Below are 20,114 nucleotides of genomic sequence, written 5' to 3' on the forward strand. Positions count from 1 at the left end.
ATATAACATGTTACAATAGTAAGTGGGGAACACTTTGACTTGATGTCATTCTGAACTGATAAAGAGGATATGGTCTATTGGCAAAGGAGGGAGAAAAAAGTTCTGCACTGCAGTAATGCAACTTAAAAAATAACGCACTGATTAAAAACACACACCAAAGTATTTAATTTGAAGTCAGAATTTATTATAAGAAGATAGGCAGTACAGTGTGTAGTAATATCAGATCATATACAGTCTTTGGTGCAAAAAAGAAAGAAATATAGTGCACTGAGCAGAATTTAAAATGGCAAACTGTAATTATTAAAGGTCCAATCGGTAAGATCTACTGAATGAAATGATTAAGTGAGCTCACTATATGATCAGACATTAAGGAAACATGCTATGTTGAAGTGCTGGCTTCTCTAACAACAATGCAGCAGCCAGTATGTCCTCCTTCTAACTTTAGATTCTGGTCCTGAATGCTCTGAATTTGTTTGGACCAGAGAAGGTAGGGGGTTTTAAGGCACCTCCACCAAACCAACAGGTGTTGCAGCGATGGAAGCGGGCAAGAGAAGTGGTTCAGATAAAAGTGATTGTACCCGACCTAAAAGGCCTCTGCATGTTGCTAATAAGCTCCACGAGCAGAAACGTGCTCAAACTAGGATTAATATTGGAGATGCTTTTGAAAAATGGAGAGAGGTTAGAACACAGAAAGGTTTACAGACCCATGCAGAGCTGGATAAACACTGAAGCTTCAGTTTCTCTGACATGGAAACCTGCTCCCATGTCCCCCTGAAAAATTATCTTGTTACATTAAATACAATGCCAAAAATATATATATTCTTTAGGACGGGTATTTACATGTCAAAATCTTTTTCCCCTTCATGAAATGACAAGAGTATTTTAAAGTGTATTGTGTAAATATTTGGATATTCCTTTTTATCAAATCACTCAGACTTTTTGAGATGTAGCTTAAAGACTACTCTGCCTCTCCAGTGGATTACCCAGAGGTGATGCTTGTCAGAAGGCAAGGCAGGTAACAGCTCTGGGAAAGTAAAAACCAAAAAGGTAAAAAATCAAGGACGTTGGAATAATCTGGCATGTATTGTCAGTTGTTGTGAACTTAACAAAATCAGTTACTTGATCTTCATATGTGAAACAAGCATGTTCATGACAGTTTACAGGAACTCTGTGTCTCTGGCTCTTCGATTGCTGGAACCTGCTGCAGGAACTGGTCCCAGTCTGGCTTGCGAAATGGTAGTTCTGTCTGGAAGTGGTTCCAGAACCTGGAAACAGACGAGATATTGATATTACGACACAAGCAAAACTTTGCAATCACGTCGTTGAATGTTAAGACTGTAAACATTGAGTTCCATTAGCTTCCAGTTGACCAAATTTAGAGTCGCCAGTTAACCTAAGGTGAATGGCTTTGAAATGTGGGAGGAAGTCAGAGTACCCGGAGAGAACCCATACATGCATGTGGAGAACATGAAAACTCCACACAGAAAGGCTCCTGTCCAACAGGGATTCGAACCAGGAACCTTCTTGCAACAGCGCTAACCACTGCACCACCGTGCAGCCCTCTTCTGATTGCTCACATTTAAATTCAATAGATTATGTTACAAGTGGAATTTTTTTGTGTGTGTTTTTTGCCTTAACGCTCATGTCTTTAGTGTGTATGAGATTAAGTGTTTGTACTTGTGGTGGTAGACATCCGGGTCTCGGCTAATGCGGTTCTGGAAGCCAATGTACAGGTCGTCCCAGAGATGGCCGTGCAGCACCACTGATCTCATCACCCCGATTCTATTTTTAACCTGTAAAAACAAATGAGACATCAGATTTTGCCCTGGAAGTTAAAACAATGCTTTATGATGATGTGTGTACTTAGTGTGGTTCTCCTCGATGTCTTACCTCCACGTAGGCGTGCTCTCTGTCAGGCCTCTTGGCGGGATACGACAGATCCATAAAGTCCACCAGGTAGTCATAGCCGTCAGCGATGGGCTCAAAGTCATCGTCTGTCTCAATCATCTTGAAGAAACACGTTGGGGCATTTGCGTTTAATCAAACAGATATCCAATTTAAACAAGTTGGTTTAAGGAAGCTAGATAACAGTTTTCAGCCAGAGAGGGATAGAAGCAGAAAGGAAAGGAAACATGGTGAGGATTTAGAGCACAGGAGAGCAAACTGTCGTCTGGCACATTAACATCAGTTTTCTTTGGCCCACAGTGAAGTTAAGAATGTGAAAGTTGTCCAGGATGCTAATGAGGCCTGCTGGTGCCAGGCTGCCACTTGGTTTTGGTATCAACAGAAAGCAATTCTTTATTGATACAAACTGTACGATGGGTTAACTTTTTTAATAGCTCATCCATTTTGACTTTCCATCCATGTTAATTTTTTCAATAACTCATCCATTTTGATATTATTAACAGTTTTTAAAACACTTTAAGGTGTTGCAGGTGGGCGCGTTGTAGCTGTTCGGCAGGCGGCTCGAGAGTGGCCTTAGCTCCGCCTCTGTTTCTAGACTGATCAAAAGTGAGGTTGAGACAGCCTTTCTGGGTTTGAGAGAATTTTTTTTATCTGACATGCATTTTGATATTATAGTTGTATCCAAGTTCGGTCTGTTAATTCCAGAAGTCAGGGTTTATGACCTGTACCGCAGTCAGTCAGCAGGGGGCGCTCTAAATATTATCGCATCACTCTCTGGGGGATTTTTCTCAGCCCATTCCTGATACACGGCCAATGTTGTAATTTTGTACTAAAGCGGTTGTCTTCATTAAATTGTGTTCATTTTATCAGCAACCTAAGCGAGAGATGGCAAAGTTGGTTTCGATCAGCAATCAGTCCATCACTTTGTTTTTAAATGAAAATCTCCACAAATGGAGTGTAGCGTTAGTTCAGGCAGGTCGCGGTGTCACGCCCTACTATCATGCCAAAGTTTCAGTAACAGCTCATCTCAATCAAGCCGCATCAACGGTCAGCTGATTTGCTTCAAAAGCAGCTCCTCCTTTTATGCTGTTCTGACTTCATCTATGTCATGCTGTTGCCATTGATGCCTGCTCTATTTGGGTTCACACCAAGGACAGGAATGTGTGCTGTTCCTGCCTGACGCTTTCCACTTAAGCACGTGAAAGGGCCGGGAGAACCCGGAAAGAGCCATACCGTCAAATATAAATAATTGCAATAAAGTTATTCACTTGACAAAGTAATCCTGACTGGACTATTAAACAGACTGCTTTGAAATATTTCACACCATTGTCGTCCCTGTGGTGGAATTTCTGTACCTATGTATTAAGATTTAAGTGTACTAACATCATTATGTTTATTCACTGTTCTCTGATGTCAGTCAGACCTGATAGAGTTCAGCTGTGACTAGAAAGCAAAGACAACTTAGTGTGTCGAGGGTCTTCCCCTTCATATCTGCATGTTTGGTAGACTTAATGTCTGTTCCAAATTGACATCACAGATTAGTTTAGGTCAGTATGACCCTGACCTCAATAACCTCTTTTGTATATATGCAAAGCCTGTGGAAGAATTGCATTCTTGTAAGGATTTGCAATAATGCAAATCCTTGGGGGAAATTGCATAGCAGTGACACAGTATCAGACGTGTGCTTGCTACTCCATCTCTGCTCCAGAGTATTCTTGTATGTATGAACTTTCTTCAATTTAAGCTTAATCTGAGTTTCCTGAATCATTGTGTGTGAAGTCAAGTTCTTAGTAATTTCCCCAACAGTCCCCAAAGGATGACTTGTGATCACTTCAGTAATCTGCAACTTTTTCTCTAGCTCCTACATAAGTTATACAACTTTTATTCTTCCAACACTTAAAGCATCAAATACCTGCAGAAGTTATGCCACAGCTTCAGCTTTGTGTGTAGTTCTTATTGGCTGATCTTGGGGGGTTAATGTGCTAAACATAAATTGTATACAATATACCTGTTAGAGATCATGTTCGAGTTGACATTGTTAAAGTGTTTCCATCTCGTCATTGGCGTCAAACTGAACTGACAGCTGAGCCCAAGTTAGTGGAGTAATTTGTACTTTGATGAAAATTGTAGCCTTGCAGCATTATCTGTTTTTATTCTTCTTTTCTTTTTTCTTCCTAATGTTTAATGCACGTGTACCAAAAAATAAACCTTGTAAAAAAGCATTGTCTGTGCGTCTAAAAGAAAACAGAATGAAGCTAATAACGTTGTTGAAGTTCAGTATAAAACCTGGTCTGCAAGTCAATGATGCTAAATAGGCCTTTGAATGTATTTCGGAAACATTTTCCCAAATGAGGAGAGAATCAAACCTGTCGTGATTTCTCATGAACTTCTTGGAGAGAGTTTTTCTGAAAAGGACCCATGAATTTATCACAGCTTTTGGGCCATGGAAAGCTTTAGACCTTTAATCTGCACGGTGAAATAATGAGACCATTAAAAGTGTATTTTGTTAATTGGAGGGAGTGGCAGGTATCAATCATGGCCATTATTAGGCAAGGCAATTCAAAGTGCTTCACACATTGCATCAAAAGCATCATGACAAAGGGAAAAGAGACGTTAAAAAGAGTGGTTTACCAGACTACACCCTAAAACCTTTTTTTAGAAAGTTGTTTTTGGCAGATAAGACGGTGGAAAGGTGACACAAAATAAGCAAAAAGAGAAGAGATGGCATGCAGCACAGATCACCGGCTTGGACTCAATTGGGGATGAAGTCTTCGACACATCCTTCTACTTATGAACGAAGCTCCAGAGCGATTCGTCCCCAAGGAACGTGCACATATAAACTATTTGGGGGGATTTTGATTGACAAGTTCCCTCATTGCCTTATTATTGTTCTCCATCAAGAAACTTAGACTCAAGAGTTTGGGAAGGGACATCAGTATAACCAAAACAGAATTAGTTTATGATATGCTTGTCATATCTCATCAACAGTCAAACGTCCAAACAGTTATGTGAATCAGAAAGTGTTTAAATGCTACAACATGCTATGTTAGCTTTAGCAGTGCCCCCTTTTTTTACTCTAGCCCCTGCCCCCAAAATGTCTGTGCACATCCCTGATGCCACCACAGATAGAAATACTTGTGTATACTTATCGCTGTTTCTGTGTAAAGCACAGGAAAAACCACCATGTCAGTCCCAGGCTAACAGAGAGAATCTTAAATGTTGAGTTTATTTACCCGCACAACAAGGTTGTAGTTTTGAAAGCCTGCCCAGGTGTAGTAAAACTGGATCCAGCGTCGATGTCTAAATATCTCACTGTCAATGGCACTGTTCAGTTCATCCACATACAAGTCAAAGTCCCAGCTGTCCTTGTAGATTTTTGCATTGGCTGGGGGATTGGTGATGGCCGCACTGTTTGTTAGTGTAGTGATGGAAATATTTACATCAATAAGGTGATATTAAGTGCATGAAGGTCTTTAAATATTCAGATAGATTTAAGAATCGCTTTAGTACATTACTACCTTTGTCTTTTTTGTAGTTTTGCGAGCTTTTTAAAAATAATATTTCTACTCACCAAGAAAACTGAACTTTGCTGAACCAAGACGCTTTAAACACAGTTTGCAAGGTGAATGGTATGTAAATGGGCTTTTCTAGTTTTATGACTACTCAAAGCACTTTTACACGACAGGTCACACCTACACATTCACACACTGATGGTAGAGGCTGCTATGGAAAGTGATCAGCATTAACTAGTGTCTTGCCCAAGGACATCAGACGTGTGTCTGCAGGAGCTGGGGGTCAAACCCCTAACCTTCTGGTTGAGAGAAGACAACTCTACCAACTGAGCCACAGCCGCAGTTTAATCCAGGGACCTCTAATGATTTATACCGAATGTGGAGGTTGTCTTGTGATTCTAAATCAGCATGATATAAAATTGGCTGAAACTTATAGCCAACCTGAAAGTTCAGAAACACAGTTCCTTCTGTGGCCACTTTTGGCCTGCCACACAAAAATTTGGTCCCACTATTTCTACACATTACAACATAATTTAAACCCGTAAAAAACACAATTTTGTCCTCAATGGCTAATTCATAACAACTGTGTCTGAGGGGCGACTTTTTTATACAAATAACCTAATTGAATGACACTAAAGATATGTAATGAAAGTTATGAATAATAACGGTTGTGGTTGCTTTTATTGCTAGGTGGTTGTCGTTAGCTTTCTACAAGGTGTCACCTCAGCTCATTCTATCTCCAGTCTTACCAGTTCTGTCATGTTGTTGGGTTTTTTTGCCATTTACGGGATGTGTTTTAAGGTCCTGACACACCAAGGAGATCGTCGGCCATCGGTCCTAGTTGGACCATTGGGGAGCGGTCGTCGCCCTAGTTTTTGCCGTGTGTCCGGCTCACTACCCGTCGCCCCCCTGTTGGCCTTTGTTGAATTGGTGGTCGGTGAGAGGAATCTCTCTGAATGGCTCTTCTGAGGTTTCATTTATCTCCAGCTCTCGACACAGGTTTGGAAAAGCCCCTTGATCATGCCGCTGCATGCTTTCATCCATTAATGCGGTTTCTCCTTAATTGTCGCCTCTTTTTCAACTAAAAGACCAAGGGCTGACAACGCCAGCGCCATTTTCAACTTTTTATCATACATTATTCTCCATTAGTAGGCGTGTGTGTAAGATTAAGACAAGAGTGGTGCGCGACAGCGGTGTGAAAATGGTCTTCTCGTATCATAACAATGGACTACCGCCACCTGCTGGCATGGCCTTTGCCGTCTTCTGTGTCAGGGCCTTTAAAGTTACATCTTGTTTACAATCCGTCTAACCCCTTTTGGTTATCTTCGTTTCATTTGTGTTTTCACTCGGCAGCTGGAGGGACGGTGCCCAAACTCAGCTGTTTGAACATTGCCTTGCACTGATTTGAGTTTGCTGAGTTTTGTGATTTATCTTCAGTAAAAAAAAAAGAAGTTATGTTTTATTGTCAGATATTGGATTAAACACACAGAGTGCTTTAAACATTGTCTACCTGTTGGTGGGATCCTTGAGAGCAAGGCCGAGGTCCAGCACAGCGCCTGGCTTGGGCGTCCATGTCTTGATGTCTGGTGCGGTCTTATTGATGAGCGCGTTTAGATCCTCTGCCTGGTTTTTTACATTGGTATCTTTGATGTACCTGTACACCCAAACACACACAGGTAGAAGAAGATGCATGGATAAAACCACATATTAACTCTATTCTAAGTCTTAGAGTCAATCATATCAGCGGATCAACTGCGTCCTTTTCAACTCTTTTCTTCTTGGATGTAAATCATTAACCCTGGTCTGCGCTAGCTTAACAAGCTTTACCGGTCTGATGGATGAGCCTCCACAAAGTAGCCAGCAAACGGGCAGTAGATCCTGGGCTCCAAGGACTTCACCAGCTGAGCTTTGTAATTGAGAAGCTTCTTCCTTTCATTCTTGATGAACCCTGCTTTCCAGGAGTCTGTAAACAGAAATACTTGGTTAGATGTACTGGATTTAAAAATTCCAATACAAATAGAAAATCTAGGATTTTTTTGGTGGCTAGCCCCCAAATTGTATGAAAAGTTTAGTGACGTAGGATAAAGAGCGTTAAAGTCCCAATTTGGTTCCATGGGAAGAATGATTGATGGGACGCACAAACACGTCTTTTGCTCATCAGACGAGGCTTTGATTTTCCACTACATAGGTAACGTAATGCTTGTTACATTACACTTCAAACTGCAAATATTTTACAACTTTCACAAGTACAAATGTATCTCTGAAAGACTCTTTATACTTATATTTTAGTTTTAATAAATACACTTATAGGCAGGGTTGATATTTTTTGAAAACTAGCATGATTTTGAAAGTAGCATACCTCGTGGCAGACATTGGTTGAAGTTTTTACATTACAAACTGATACAGATGACTGATATTCTTTCTTCTTTTTCAGAGCACACAAGTTATGAATTTCTGTCAGGACCTAAAGACAAAATCTTAAAAAATGGATCTGGAGAAATGAACAACCCTGCCTTTAACTATTACTTTTAAAACAAATGCTGTATTTAAGTTCAATCATGAAACAACTTAAGCTTTTTTTTTTACAAAAGCACTCCACACTGCCAATGAAAACTTCCTGAGTTGCTTGTTCACATGTAGACTATCAGGCTGTGAGGGACGTGTGGGGCAGAGCTCTAAATAGGCAGACAACGAGAGTTCAATACAATGAAGAAAATGTGTGTTTATGTCAACCATACATGTAACTCAATACAGCGTCAACAGACGAGTGGAGAAAAACCAATATGTGCATTGAACCACACTGGTTCCATGCATAGTCTGTGGTCATGTGCCGATATATAAAAACATCACCACCCATTGTGGCTCGCTCGCTCGCATGCAGTTGTTTTTTGAGTTGTGTTTGTGTTTTGAGTTACATCAGATCAGCTCGGCATATGAAGTCGGAGTGAAAAAATCGGCTGTTTGTGTCCACGTGTGCAGCTCACTCTGAACAACTCAGGACGTTTTCTAGAGTTTTGGTATGTGTGAAAGCACCATAACAGACTCAGACACTTCTAAACTGTTGTGTGTAGTGAGATGAAAAAGCTGAAGGGAACCCACCGTTGTATTTCCCGCCACAGAAGGTCATGGGGAATCCAGACGCCCCCCCGGCAAAGTCACTCATCATTAGATCCACTTTCTCTGGTAGCCTGCCCCCGTTTGGCCTGGTGCAGTCAACGGTGTTCAGGATCATGTGACCTGAAATCAAAACACATTTATGGCCGTGTATTGGCAATATTCTGGTGTTATGATAAGTATCTGAGTACAGAGGCTTCCATTAAATATATTGCAACATATTTAATGCAAGGTGAAGCAGTGCAGTGTTTATAACTCTGCTTGTTTAAAGGCCTGTGATATTTGGTGATTAAAGCAACAACTTCGGGTGACTGCACTTCCTCATGTGTCCACTTGAGGCTGCTTTATGCTTCGTACACTTGCCATATGGGCTAACTTCTTCTTCCATGAGCACTGTTTTTTGTTGGAGTTTAAAGGTCACATATTATCCTCAAAAATTTTAAACCAACTTAGGGTTCCCCAAAACATGGGTGTGAAGTTCCTTGTTCTAAATCCACTCTGATCCTGAATTTGATCATGCCCATAAACACCTCTATTTCAGTCCTGCTCAGAACAGGCTGTTTCTGTGCCTGTAGCTTTAAATGCAAATGAGCTGTGTCTGACCACGCCCCCTCTCTGGTAGGGCTGCAACGATTAGTCGACATAATCGATTACGTCGACTATAAAAATTTGACGACATGTCGTAATATTGTTTTTGTTATTGGTAAAATCAAATACCGGCCGGTAAAAACTCATCTGTACTTGCAGTTCACTACAGGAAGTGGTGGGGGCAGTATCGCTCCCAATTTTAACATTATTCACAGAAACAGAGAAGAAGAAGTTCACATGAATAATGGCGGAAAGCACGGAGGATGCCAGAAATAGACGACCCAGGGCTTCCAAAGTTTGGGAACATTTTATCCAAAACAAATTGGCGAAACACGTTAAGTGCAAACTGTGTGAAGTCACACTCTCCTTCCATGGCAGCACTACGGCAATGCATGAACACCTGAAACGCCGACACTTTGTAGCTGCAGTGTCTTCAAATACCGCGAGTGGGTGAGTTTGCAAGTTACATGAATATCTTTTAGATCTTTTGCATTTAATTACTGAGCCCTTTGTGCTTCAGGCACGAGGATTCATTCAAGTATCCGACTTATAACATTGGTGCCGTATGTTAATCAGACAGAAAGCCATCTTTGATACTTGCCTGGATAACGTTTTGTTCAGTAACGCTATTCAGTGTGCAATTTGCTTTAGTTATCAGTACAATACGTTTATATTAGAGGAAAAACAAACCTTGATGATGTAGCAACTTGACATGTCATGTCAAGTTGCTAAACCATTAAGTTTTATTTTTCCTGTTAATACTTGCGTTCAATCTGAATTGTAAACCTTAATTTCAACTAATTAAACAGATTTGGAGCACATTCATAAAACTTTGTAAGAGATTACATTTTGGAGAAATCAGTGATATTTGTTTAAGGTATTGATAAGTGTTAAACATAATATTTCTTTCACATTGTTAAATTTTTGCTATTTCTTCTCTCATTTTTTTTAAGTGCCAAGCAAAGGTGTGTGGATGAATTTGTCATGAGGAAAGGCTCATGCACCCCAAAAATGGCTGAGGTTGTCACAGAAAGCGTCCTCAACATGATCATCATAGACATGAGACCATTATCTATGATTGAGGATGAAGGCTTCAAGCAGATGATCCAGACCTTCCATCCAGTCTACACCTTGTAGAACACATTTTAAACATAAACACAACACTATTTTGAGTTATTTATTTATACATCAAAGACTACTTGCACTTTTGTTTGCACACAAGTTTGTATTATTTAGTGTATTTCCTTTTCATTGTGATCCAAAAAGTATACTTACTAAAACATATACTTACTATGTGCCAAACTCATATTTCATGTGCCATTATTCTAATTTGCTTTTGCTGGTTGAAATTCACAGGTGTGCATGCTTAAGCAGGCGAGGTAAAACGGGGGTTACTGCCCTTTATGATGTCATGAATGGAAAAGTGGAGCAGGCAAATGACGGAGAGGTTGGACTTTTCTCTTAATTGGGAATTTATAGACAAACTAGGGACATCATATATTAGTGAAAAACATGTTAAAGTGCATTTCATCAAGAAGAGTAAAAAAGATGGACATGGATCATAATATTGCCACCTAGTGGTCTGGAGCCTTAAGGCAAGCACCAAAAACCAACTTTTGCATGTAAAATATTAATTAAACATACAATATGTAGAATCTAATGACAATGTTTACAATAAAATATCTACATTAATTTAAAATGAACTAAACCTATGTTGTATATTTTTGTTTGTTGAGTACTTAAATTACTTAAAATATTTCCAACAGCTATCAAAGCCAGAGAAATCCTTCACAAAAAGTTGTGACGGGACCTGTCTTGTCGAGGCGGCAGCCATGATGAGCCACCATGGCAGACAGGAAATGTTTATCGTTGCCATGGAAACACTGGATGTTACGTCAATGACCGCTGGATGAGGAAGCAAGAATTGCTACTTAAAGCTAGCTTACTGTTGCTGTATGTACTGCTGTGACACATTAGCTCGTCGGTAAATATATTCTCTTTTTCAGGTTTGTTTCGCCCATTCGTCTATGTCAACGTGGTGTCTGTTTTCACCGGGGGAGGGGGGTCTCCCATGATTCCCCGCTAGCCTCGACGTTATCTTTTGTTATTGTAGTTTTGATCGAGAGTCCCCTGGCGGCGGAATCTACATATTGTGTCTTTAAAGTTAAATAAATTAAAGATAATTTTTTTGACATCTTCTTTCACATCAAATGAAGACAATGCAAAGTAAACGTTTTAACTATTCAACTTGAATAATTGTTTTCAAAGAGAACAATCATGCAGAAGCATGTACCTTTATATTCCAGAATGATGCAGGTGTCCATTTCAGGATGCACGCCGTCCATCAGGATCATAAATCTCAGGTGCTCATCAAGCTGATGGAATCAACGGACATGTCAGTGATCAGTTAGAATATTTGACATTAGAGTTTTGTAAATGTTGCTTTTTTAAATATTTATTTTTCAATGACGTTATTTCATGTTTATATTTTTAATTAACCAGATGCGACTCACGTTTTGCCAGACTCCAAAAGGGACGACGTTGATGTTGGTCAGCTTGACTTGGCTTTGCTCCAAAGCCCTTTTGCATGAAGACAGAGGGAAGCACATGTGAAAAAATAGACACAATTTGAAAGTTTTCGTAGTGGTTGATGTGTTGGGTTTAACAGAGCTCCATCTCTTTACTAACCAAAAGACAGGTCTTGATGTGTCACCTACAAAAATGGGGGCATCTGGCCTCCTGTCTGAGAGGACCTTCAGTGTGGGATAACTAAAAAAGGAAGAAAAGGTTAGATCCCTCACGGACAATCTGCATTCTTCAACAAACTGTTTTCTGCAGCACACAAGTTAATATCTGTAAGTTAAAGGGCTATGGTTAAATTGCCTCATAAAAAAAGTTAGAGCGGCTGTGTTAGTTCAGCAAGATAGCTCGATGTTGATTAACTATGACTCTTAACGCTCTTTAAGAGATCATGACCTTGTAAGATATCCTGTTGAATGTACTTATATATATGACAGCAATGTTCGCATGTAAGCATTCAAGATGACACATGAATGTGTTTGGTTCTGCCAGTGTACCTGCCTTTCTTTTCTGCAAGTAATTGTGAAGATGCTGTTTGTCTTTGTCTCTTGTAAATCAATGTGTGGCCTGCCAACTTCCTGAAATACCTCTGTGTGATGGGTATTCATTTGCCCATATGTTGTTGTCTGTACGATTCCTCACTCTCATCAAAGAAAATTACGCTGGGTGTCCAATTTCTGTTGTGACATGAAAAAGGAAGTGATTTGCTCAAGTGTGACCTCAGGCTGTGCAGACGCTTGGATGTGTAACCTGCTAATAATAGTGTGGCTGGCCTAAAGCTGCAAGAATGATTCACTTTAGATTGACTTGTTTGATGGTCAACTCAGATTTTAAGATGATAAGATTAATGCTCAATGATCTCCGTGGTCTCTCTGATGCTGTTTTCATACATGCACAAAACGCCTGAAATTCTGTCACCAAGTTTCAGTAGGAGCTACAGGCATGTGTGCATCCTTAACTCATGATGTCTTCGCCTCCTGAGATCCCTCTATGGTGGCCCTGAAGGTCAACTGTCTAAATATTTCACTAGCTGCAAATATATTTCATCTGCTGCAAAATATATTTCATCTGCTGCAAAATATATTTCACAAACCGGAAAGGGTATGTCCATACTACTTGTTTGTGATTTGACTGAAGTCATGTCAGTACATGTGACCTCTCTTCTGCTGTACCATCTCTCCGGTGTGTCGTCTACCTTGCTAGTTTCTTAGACCGGCTTCGAGAGTTTTAGAGTGGGATGACAGGATGCCTATATATATATATATTTATATTTAGCAGCAGGTGAAATATTTACCCCCTCCCTGTCTCCAACGGAGAAAACTTCCAGCTATGAGGAATATGTGTGACAACTAACTCAGCAAGACTTTTCATGGGCAGCATGTGTGAAAACAGCTCAGAGGACTTTTCCACATCATTTACATCCTATTTTTGATGAAAAATGTAACCAATAGGATTCATTTTGAGCCGGTGACACTTTGTACCTGACATGTGTCTTGGCCATTATTCCCATGTTATCCTTGTGAATATTACGTGCAACATTAAGACGGCAATTATAGTTTCTATATAAATTATTAGCATGTCTGACACACAACAACAGATCAGTCTATTATCATGATCTGGCACTAGTGCTTCAGTCCCGGAGGTTTGCTTAGGGCTGATGAAACACGTCATAAACAAATATTGTGTGCTTTCATCAGTGATGTGGTTTATTTGCTCTTCTCTTTAAGTAAAGACATTTAAAAAAACGATTAACACACAGTTACTCATTGTTTACTGTGTCATCTTCTCAGTTTTTAAAAAGGCAAACAGGTGTTGCCTTAAATCCCTCACTGTTCCTCTATCAGGTAAGATATGCCAAGTTTGTTTCTTAGCATTTCTACTGTCTGTAACCTCCAATTCACACATACTCCGTGCCGCGGTCCGTCAGCGCCGCGCACTACGTTGTACTTAGCTGCCACTCTAGTCAATCATTGTGTTCACACAGGGCGCGCTGTGTTTCAGTACGCTGCAGGCACGCGTCAAGCTGGACAGAATATGACAGCCCGGACAGGAAGTCAGACAAGGAAACGCACAGAGCATCTTTGTACCTGCAATGTGTCTTGGCCATTATTCCCATGTCCTCCTTGTGAATATTACATGCAACATTAAGGTGGCAGTTCTAGTTTCTATTTTGACAGAACAAATCTTAATTGCTTTTTGTGTTGACAATTAGGTGTGACCTCCAATGGAGGTATAAGTGCTAGTTGTCTGGTTATTGGGGGACTAAAAGGACAAAATTTACCTAAGGTGGTCCGAGTGCATGTGGCTGATGTAGATGAAATCAGCTGTACACATCCGGTCCAGGCAGTCTGTTGGAGGCTCATGGACAAGCCACCAACCTCGGGCGAATGCAGGACCTATCAACCATGGGTCGAACATGAACCGCTTCTGGCCCAGCTGCACCTCCATGCAGGCGTGGGTCATGTATATCACCTGTGTGTCGTCAGACAAAATAACATTGCATGGCTCTTGAGACTAGCACAGAATGTGCCAAAATTCAAACTTTTGCTTTTTAAAAAGTTGTATCTGTATATATGTTCAGGTATGATGGCACACTTGTTTCATGTATTAATTTCAATAGGCTTTTCTTTTGTTAGAAGTATACTATAAATCAGGCTTTGCCTTCACTTCTCCTTCCTGAAGCTCCTGAGGCTCTCGCGGGTCAGCCAGCCAGGGGTCCATGGGGCTCAATTCAACCAGCTGAAGCCCCCCATCATCCAAAATGTCCACATCTGTGTGTGAAGAAGAAACATGTATTTAAGTCAAAAAATTAACAATGTCTGCAAAACCACCAAATATGGTTTAAAAATCGACCATGGGCAGACTTCTTAGTAAATCTAAAACACATAGAGACACCGCTCAGGTGAATCAGCGCAGAGCCTCCATCACGCCAATGAAGGCTTTGCGCTGAAACACGTCCGTTGTTGATCTGTAAGCTGCTGCTCTACCCAGATAATACAAACTTTGAAGGACATTGAATGTTCTGACTTTTCTGTTTTTCTCAACATTTGGACCATGGGCTTTAAAGGGACAGTTTGGGCTGTATTGCAGTGGTGATGTGTGAGGTACTTAAAAACAGTAAGTGTTCTAGCGACAGGTTACAGATCCTGACAGAAGCCAGTCAAGGAAGGCCCCTTCATTGAAAACCCAGTCAGAGTTCTGGCAGGGAACCTGGGATGTACATATAGCTGCAGACAGGTTCTGTTTTACCACGTAAATATATCTTACTTTGAGGAAAAACTGATTTAAACAACCACCATAGAACCAGTCTATTCAGGGCCCAAGCACTAGCCGATAGTTTGTGAGGACTTTATTGAAACTGTAGGAGTTATTATTATTTTATGTTTGTTAGTACGTATTTTCGTGAATTCATTCATCTTGATAATTTTGTGGATATATCTTTGAATTGTGTCAACCATCTCAGAGTAATTCTTCTTTTAGGTTTGTGAAGCTGTAATACATATGTGTTAGAAAACTCATCGCTGCAGAGTTATATTTGGATTGAAGTGTCTGTTGTGAGCTAAAAAGGAAATGTGACTCTGAGACTGAAGAAATGTATATGTGTTATATTTACGAGTCAAAGTGATGTCTTCTTTCTAGCCTTTTAGAGATGTAACAAAGCAGCCAGGAATTTGTGGGCTGCAACTTCTAGCAGAATATAAGCAACACTGTGAAGATGAAGACTTTGCCAATGATGGTCAATGATTGCCAGCGATTGTGAGATCTTGGTCAGCATGGGTCAGCGATGGTCCGCACTTTGTCAGCCATGTGTGTTGTGTTTCTATGTTGTCTGATCATGGCTGAATAAATCCTAAAATGATCCACAGTCTGTTTCACAATTTCATCATTTAATCTAAACAGCAGCGACAATCCCCACCCAACAATGTTCTTTTGCTTGTGTAACGTATTGACCCAAAGTGAGCCCAAACTCACAGGACACAAATGAAAACCCCACTCTTCCTGTTTACTGATAACAAAAGCCATTCATCTGATTAACTGTTTCAACGAGACTTTGCATCGGAATGTGAAGAACAGGACGTCATAAAAACAAACCTTTTTGCAATAAGCCTTTAATCTACGTTGGTAAACCAGACCACTTGGATACGCGTGAATAACTTTCAGAATAAACAATCCCAGGAAGACAGCCGTCTGCCGAGTTAATCGACACAGCAGGGAAGGCCTTTGATGTGATCTGGACTATCTCAAACGGACTTAAAAGCTTTTAGACCCGTTTAACAAACTGTCTTAACCAACATAATCCATTTCTGATATGAAAGAATTTTGGTTCAATCCCTGAATCGGATATATGTATCCATGACATCAAGACTAACACTTCCATGCAAGTTAGATTCCGCTACGATCATCTATGACGAACTTAGATATTGAAAAACTAAATCACATTACCTGGTGAACTCTCCTTGAATCTTACTTGGAGCACTACTGCCCCCTCGTGGCAAGAGCGCTATACCGACCTGAGTTTCAGGACGGAGGAATTACGATAGTTAATATGTGATTTTGTCCTAGTTATAAACTTAGTATTTTAAGATGTGATTTTATACTCTTCATACTATATTAATGTGTTTTTGAATGTTGAATGGTATAATGCTGATTTCATTCCCATACAGGCGGAAATCGTCTAACTGTCTTCAGGTTGGACGTAATGTCTATTTCATTACATAATTGTTTGAAATGTTTAAAGGTCGGCGATAATTCTACATACGAATATTGACATGGTGATGTTCATATGTTCAAAGTTCTTATTTATGCTCTTAATAAGTAAAGAACTTGGAGTGGATAAAATTAAAAGTTAAACATCGGAGGCGGGTTAGATATTAGGCCCCTCCCCCTCGTAAAAGTCATCCCCAGGATAAAGTAGCTCGTCTCTCAGGAGCTCCCTCTCTTGTCATTTTCTCTTCTTACTTCTTCTAAAACTCTCTTAGACTTCTCTTGTTAATTCTTGTTTCAAACCACTTTGTTTCTTCTTTGAATTTAAGTCCGGATTCGTAGGACCTGCAGAACTCGAATCCAACTTAAACCAACCCTGATTCTTCATGCACGCATTCTAAGGCTTTTTCCTACAGCCTAAGATTGAGCGCTGCTATCTTTTTCTCCTTTTTGAAGTATTGATCATTCGTCTTCCAGAACAGTAATTTTTCTGATCCTCACACTTGACTACAAGTGACCATTCAAGTCAAGTGAGGATCAACGAGCGTCAATCCTGACGAACGTTAATTAAGACTCTTTGAGCCGCTGAGAGACGGACCCACAGACAACTGCTTGGACCGCTGTGTTTTTCTTCAAACCCATCTCATTGTCGACTCCGACCAGACCTGCTACGGCGGTTATCGTGGGCCACCGGCATTCCTGATCCGAAAGAACTCGACGGGAAGTCTTGGCACCATTCGGCGGAGTTCAATTGAACACTACGTCTCAGTAAGGAAGCGTTCTGATTATGAGATTGGGGTGTTGAGTCAAGCTTGTGGTATCCGAATCAACATGCAATATGAGCTGCTGGGCTTGCCACAATGAGCCAATGGGCTTAGATCAGTGATATCACACTGACAAGACGTGACACTGGCAATTTTTTTTTCGAGGGGGGCTAGAACCGAGCATTACATGCAGCTAATGCTACAGCTAACAGGAGGACGTAGGAGAAGCCGCATTTCCGCAGACTTTGAATTTTTGCAAATAGATGTGCCTAAACATGCACAGGACACTTGGAAAACACACTAAAGAGCATATAAAACCAGAAAAAGCATAATATGGGCCCTTTAAGAAAAGTAAAAAAAATGCTATAATTGCAGAACTCACCAAGCTCGTCCTGAAAGAAACTGTCTGGTGGATTTACATATTTCATTGATGACACATTCAACTTCCAGTTGTGTTTGGTGCATTTAACAGTCCTGTGAGAGCAGAAAACAAAAAAGCCCATTAAAAGATTTTTGTTACTGTTATCTAAAGTCTGTTTTGACGTCTATGCTTTTTTTTAGGCTTTTCATACAACTACCTAACAAATAAAATGTTTCTGACTGTAGCAATCTTCATCACTTAGCCTTTGGTCAGCTATCAGCAGGCAGCTCTTGATGATAAAAGCTCCGACCCCTAACAACAGCCGGCCCTTTAGATCTCACCTGCCATCCAGGTCTTCGATGTCTTTGATGAATAACCCTCCTTGGTGTTTGCATTGGTTCTTGCATGCTCTAAGGCCGTCGTTGTTCTTGTATATGATGTAACATTTCCCGTCCTCTTGGCTTTTCTTGAAATTGATTCCCTCTTTGAGTGAGGCGACTGCTTCAGCATCCAGTGTGAGCAACGTCTTCGCACTTTGAGAAGTCATCTTACCTAAAGACACCAGATTAGTTCAACATTTGTGGCACAGAAAAGCTAGGACAAATGTTGAGAATAGTTCATTTATTTTGTATTACTAAATCACTGGCTTAACTGCTGTTATGTCTCTCCATTTGCAACAGCAGCAGCTCCTTTTGCTGCTCAAATGTCAAGGAAACCGAAGGAGAAACAACAGACTCACTTGCAGTACACCGTCCTTCATTACTGGGAAAACATTATTTTCGGTAAAAGTGGCCTAAACTATTCAAAAGCTCCTCAGAGGGAGAGTGAACAAAACTAGAAACAAGTCCCTGGTGCGGGCCAAATCTGGAAATTGGTCTGGTAGCTGGAGAGGTGCCAGATCACTTCCTGAGCACTGCAGAGGCGCCCTTGAGCAAGGCACCAAAGCCCCTCCCCACCACCAGCTCAGGAGCGCCCACTGTGGGCAGCCCCCTCACACTCCATTAGTGCATGTCCATAGGATCCTGTTTGTGAATGTGTATATTTCAGCCTATGTGTGTGTTGCATGACTTACAGAGTGTAAAAATAGAATTTCCCCTTGCTGGGATCAATAAAGTAAATCTTCTTCTTCTACCCCAAAACTGACTAACTACCACACCTAGTCTTCGTGCAGCTAGTGACAGTGGGTACTTACGCACTTGAAACCACGGGAGGAAAAAGGCAACTGCTAAGAAGAACACTGTTGCACATCAATCCTGGAGAAGATTTAAGCCAAATATTGTTGAAATGCGTAAACTAATCCCATGTTTGAATGAGGGAAATGAAAATGCAATCGCATTAGCTGCTGTTCCTCATTCTGCTGGTTTAGCAGACTGGTTTTCTAGCTCAAGTTGCAGTGTGATGTTAAGTTTCCTGTATCCGGGTAAGAAAAGCAACACAACCACAGACGCTTTTCATCACTTCATCAGCATTGCAGACAGTAGTGGTAATACCCCTTATATACCGGATATGTGTCACATATTTATTCACACAAAACAGTGGCTATTCTGCCACAGTGCACAGACACTTAAGAATTAAGTGTTAATCTTGAATCACTTAAGACAACACCATTACAGAGACTTTTGGGTCCCATATCCTGTTACCATCTGGCTCGTACTTTTTTGCGTGTGTGTGTTGGTGTACTCTTCTTATAACCCACAGATAATCTATTTCATTGTAACTATGGGCAACAACCTCTAAGCCCTTATCACACATTGACTTGATCTTTATGTGTGCAGGGACAATGCAGGTTGGTTATGAGGGTTATTGAGGTGTGTGAGAATGTGATTCTGGATCAGAGTGCATTGGTTGCTTTATGTTTAAGTCTGTTACCATACCAACCCAGTGGTGTAGCACAAATACACACAACGACCAAGACTACGGTGCTAAGTGGCCGCTCCTCCAGTAGCTCCGTCTGTGTCGTGTTCAGTTTAAAAAGTTAATTGCTATTATTTTTTTTACCTTTGCCTTTGTGTAGTACACTCACAGTGTAGAACTTTATCCTATGGATACACTTTCTGCTTGTCTTCAACATTGCACAGAAAAAGCTCTTTATTTAAGGGTGCTCTTACTCGTTTTTTTTTCAGGGTGTATGCAAACACCATAAAGCATTCATCACCATCTCTGGAGACTTTAATCATCTAACACCAGACTCAACACTACCAGACTTTTATCAGTTTATAAGATTCCATATCCGGAAGAACAGGAGCAAAAAAGGATTTATTTTACATATTTAAAATACATTTAAAATCATTGTTGTTAGACTAGCAGACCTCCTGAATGCAAGTCCATGAAGGACGCTTACGCTGCCATTCCTCCTCCCCCACTGGTGAAGTCTAAACACAACCTCATGCTGCTAAAGCCACATTACGAGCCACAGATCCAGAGACAACCATAACTTCAAAACCCCTCAGGACTTGGTCTCCTGAGGCTCTGAGAGACTGTTTTCAGACCCCTATCTGGAGCGTCAGACTGGTGGAGAAGGCTGGCTCTCTGATGGTGGCAGAGAGAAGGAAACTGGATAAACTCCTCCTGCACCCTTACATTAAA

The 20,114-nt window shown here is 40.6% G+C and overlaps 1 protein-coding gene across 1 annotated transcript in view; it reads right to left on the minus strand.

Moving 5' to 3' along the window:
• Nucleotides 1-162: 162 nt before the first annotated feature.
• Nucleotides 163-20,114, minus strand: part of cmah (cytidine monophospho-N-acetylneuraminic acid hydroxylase) — a 25,686-nt gene continuing 5,734 nt past the window's right edge. The window contains exons 2-15 of the mRNA XM_065951568.1: nt 17,870-18,080; nt 17,550-17,641; nt 14,361-14,470; nt 13,981-14,171; nt 11,808-11,888; nt 11,633-11,699; nt 11,413-11,494; nt 8,517-8,654; nt 7,245-7,380; nt 6,928-7,071; nt 5,139-5,313; nt 1,891-2,007; nt 1,678-1,793; nt 163-1,265 (exon numbers count right to left, since the gene is read on the minus strand). Of these exons, the coding sequence (XP_065807640.1) occupies nt 1,148-1,265; nt 1,678-1,793; nt 1,891-2,007; nt 5,139-5,313; nt 6,928-7,071; nt 7,245-7,380; nt 8,517-8,654; nt 11,413-11,494; nt 11,633-11,699; nt 11,808-11,888; nt 13,981-14,171; nt 14,361-14,470; nt 17,550-17,641; nt 17,870-18,075 (1,773 nt within the window). The 5' untranslated portion in view covers nt 18,076-18,080 and the 3' untranslated portion in view covers nt 163-1,147. The remainder of the gene's footprint in view (nt 1,266-1,677; nt 1,794-1,890; nt 2,008-5,138; nt 5,314-6,927; nt 7,072-7,244; nt 7,381-8,516; nt 8,655-11,412; nt 11,495-11,632; nt 11,700-11,807; nt 11,889-13,980; nt 14,172-14,360; nt 14,471-17,549; nt 17,642-17,869; nt 18,081-20,114) is intronic.

This window comes from Labrus bergylta, chromosome 23, assembly GCF_963930695.1.
Source record: "Labrus bergylta chromosome 23, fLabBer1.1, whole genome shotgun sequence".
NCBI classification, from domain to species: Eukaryota; Metazoa; Chordata; class Actinopteri; order Labriformes; family Labridae; genus Labrus; species Labrus bergylta.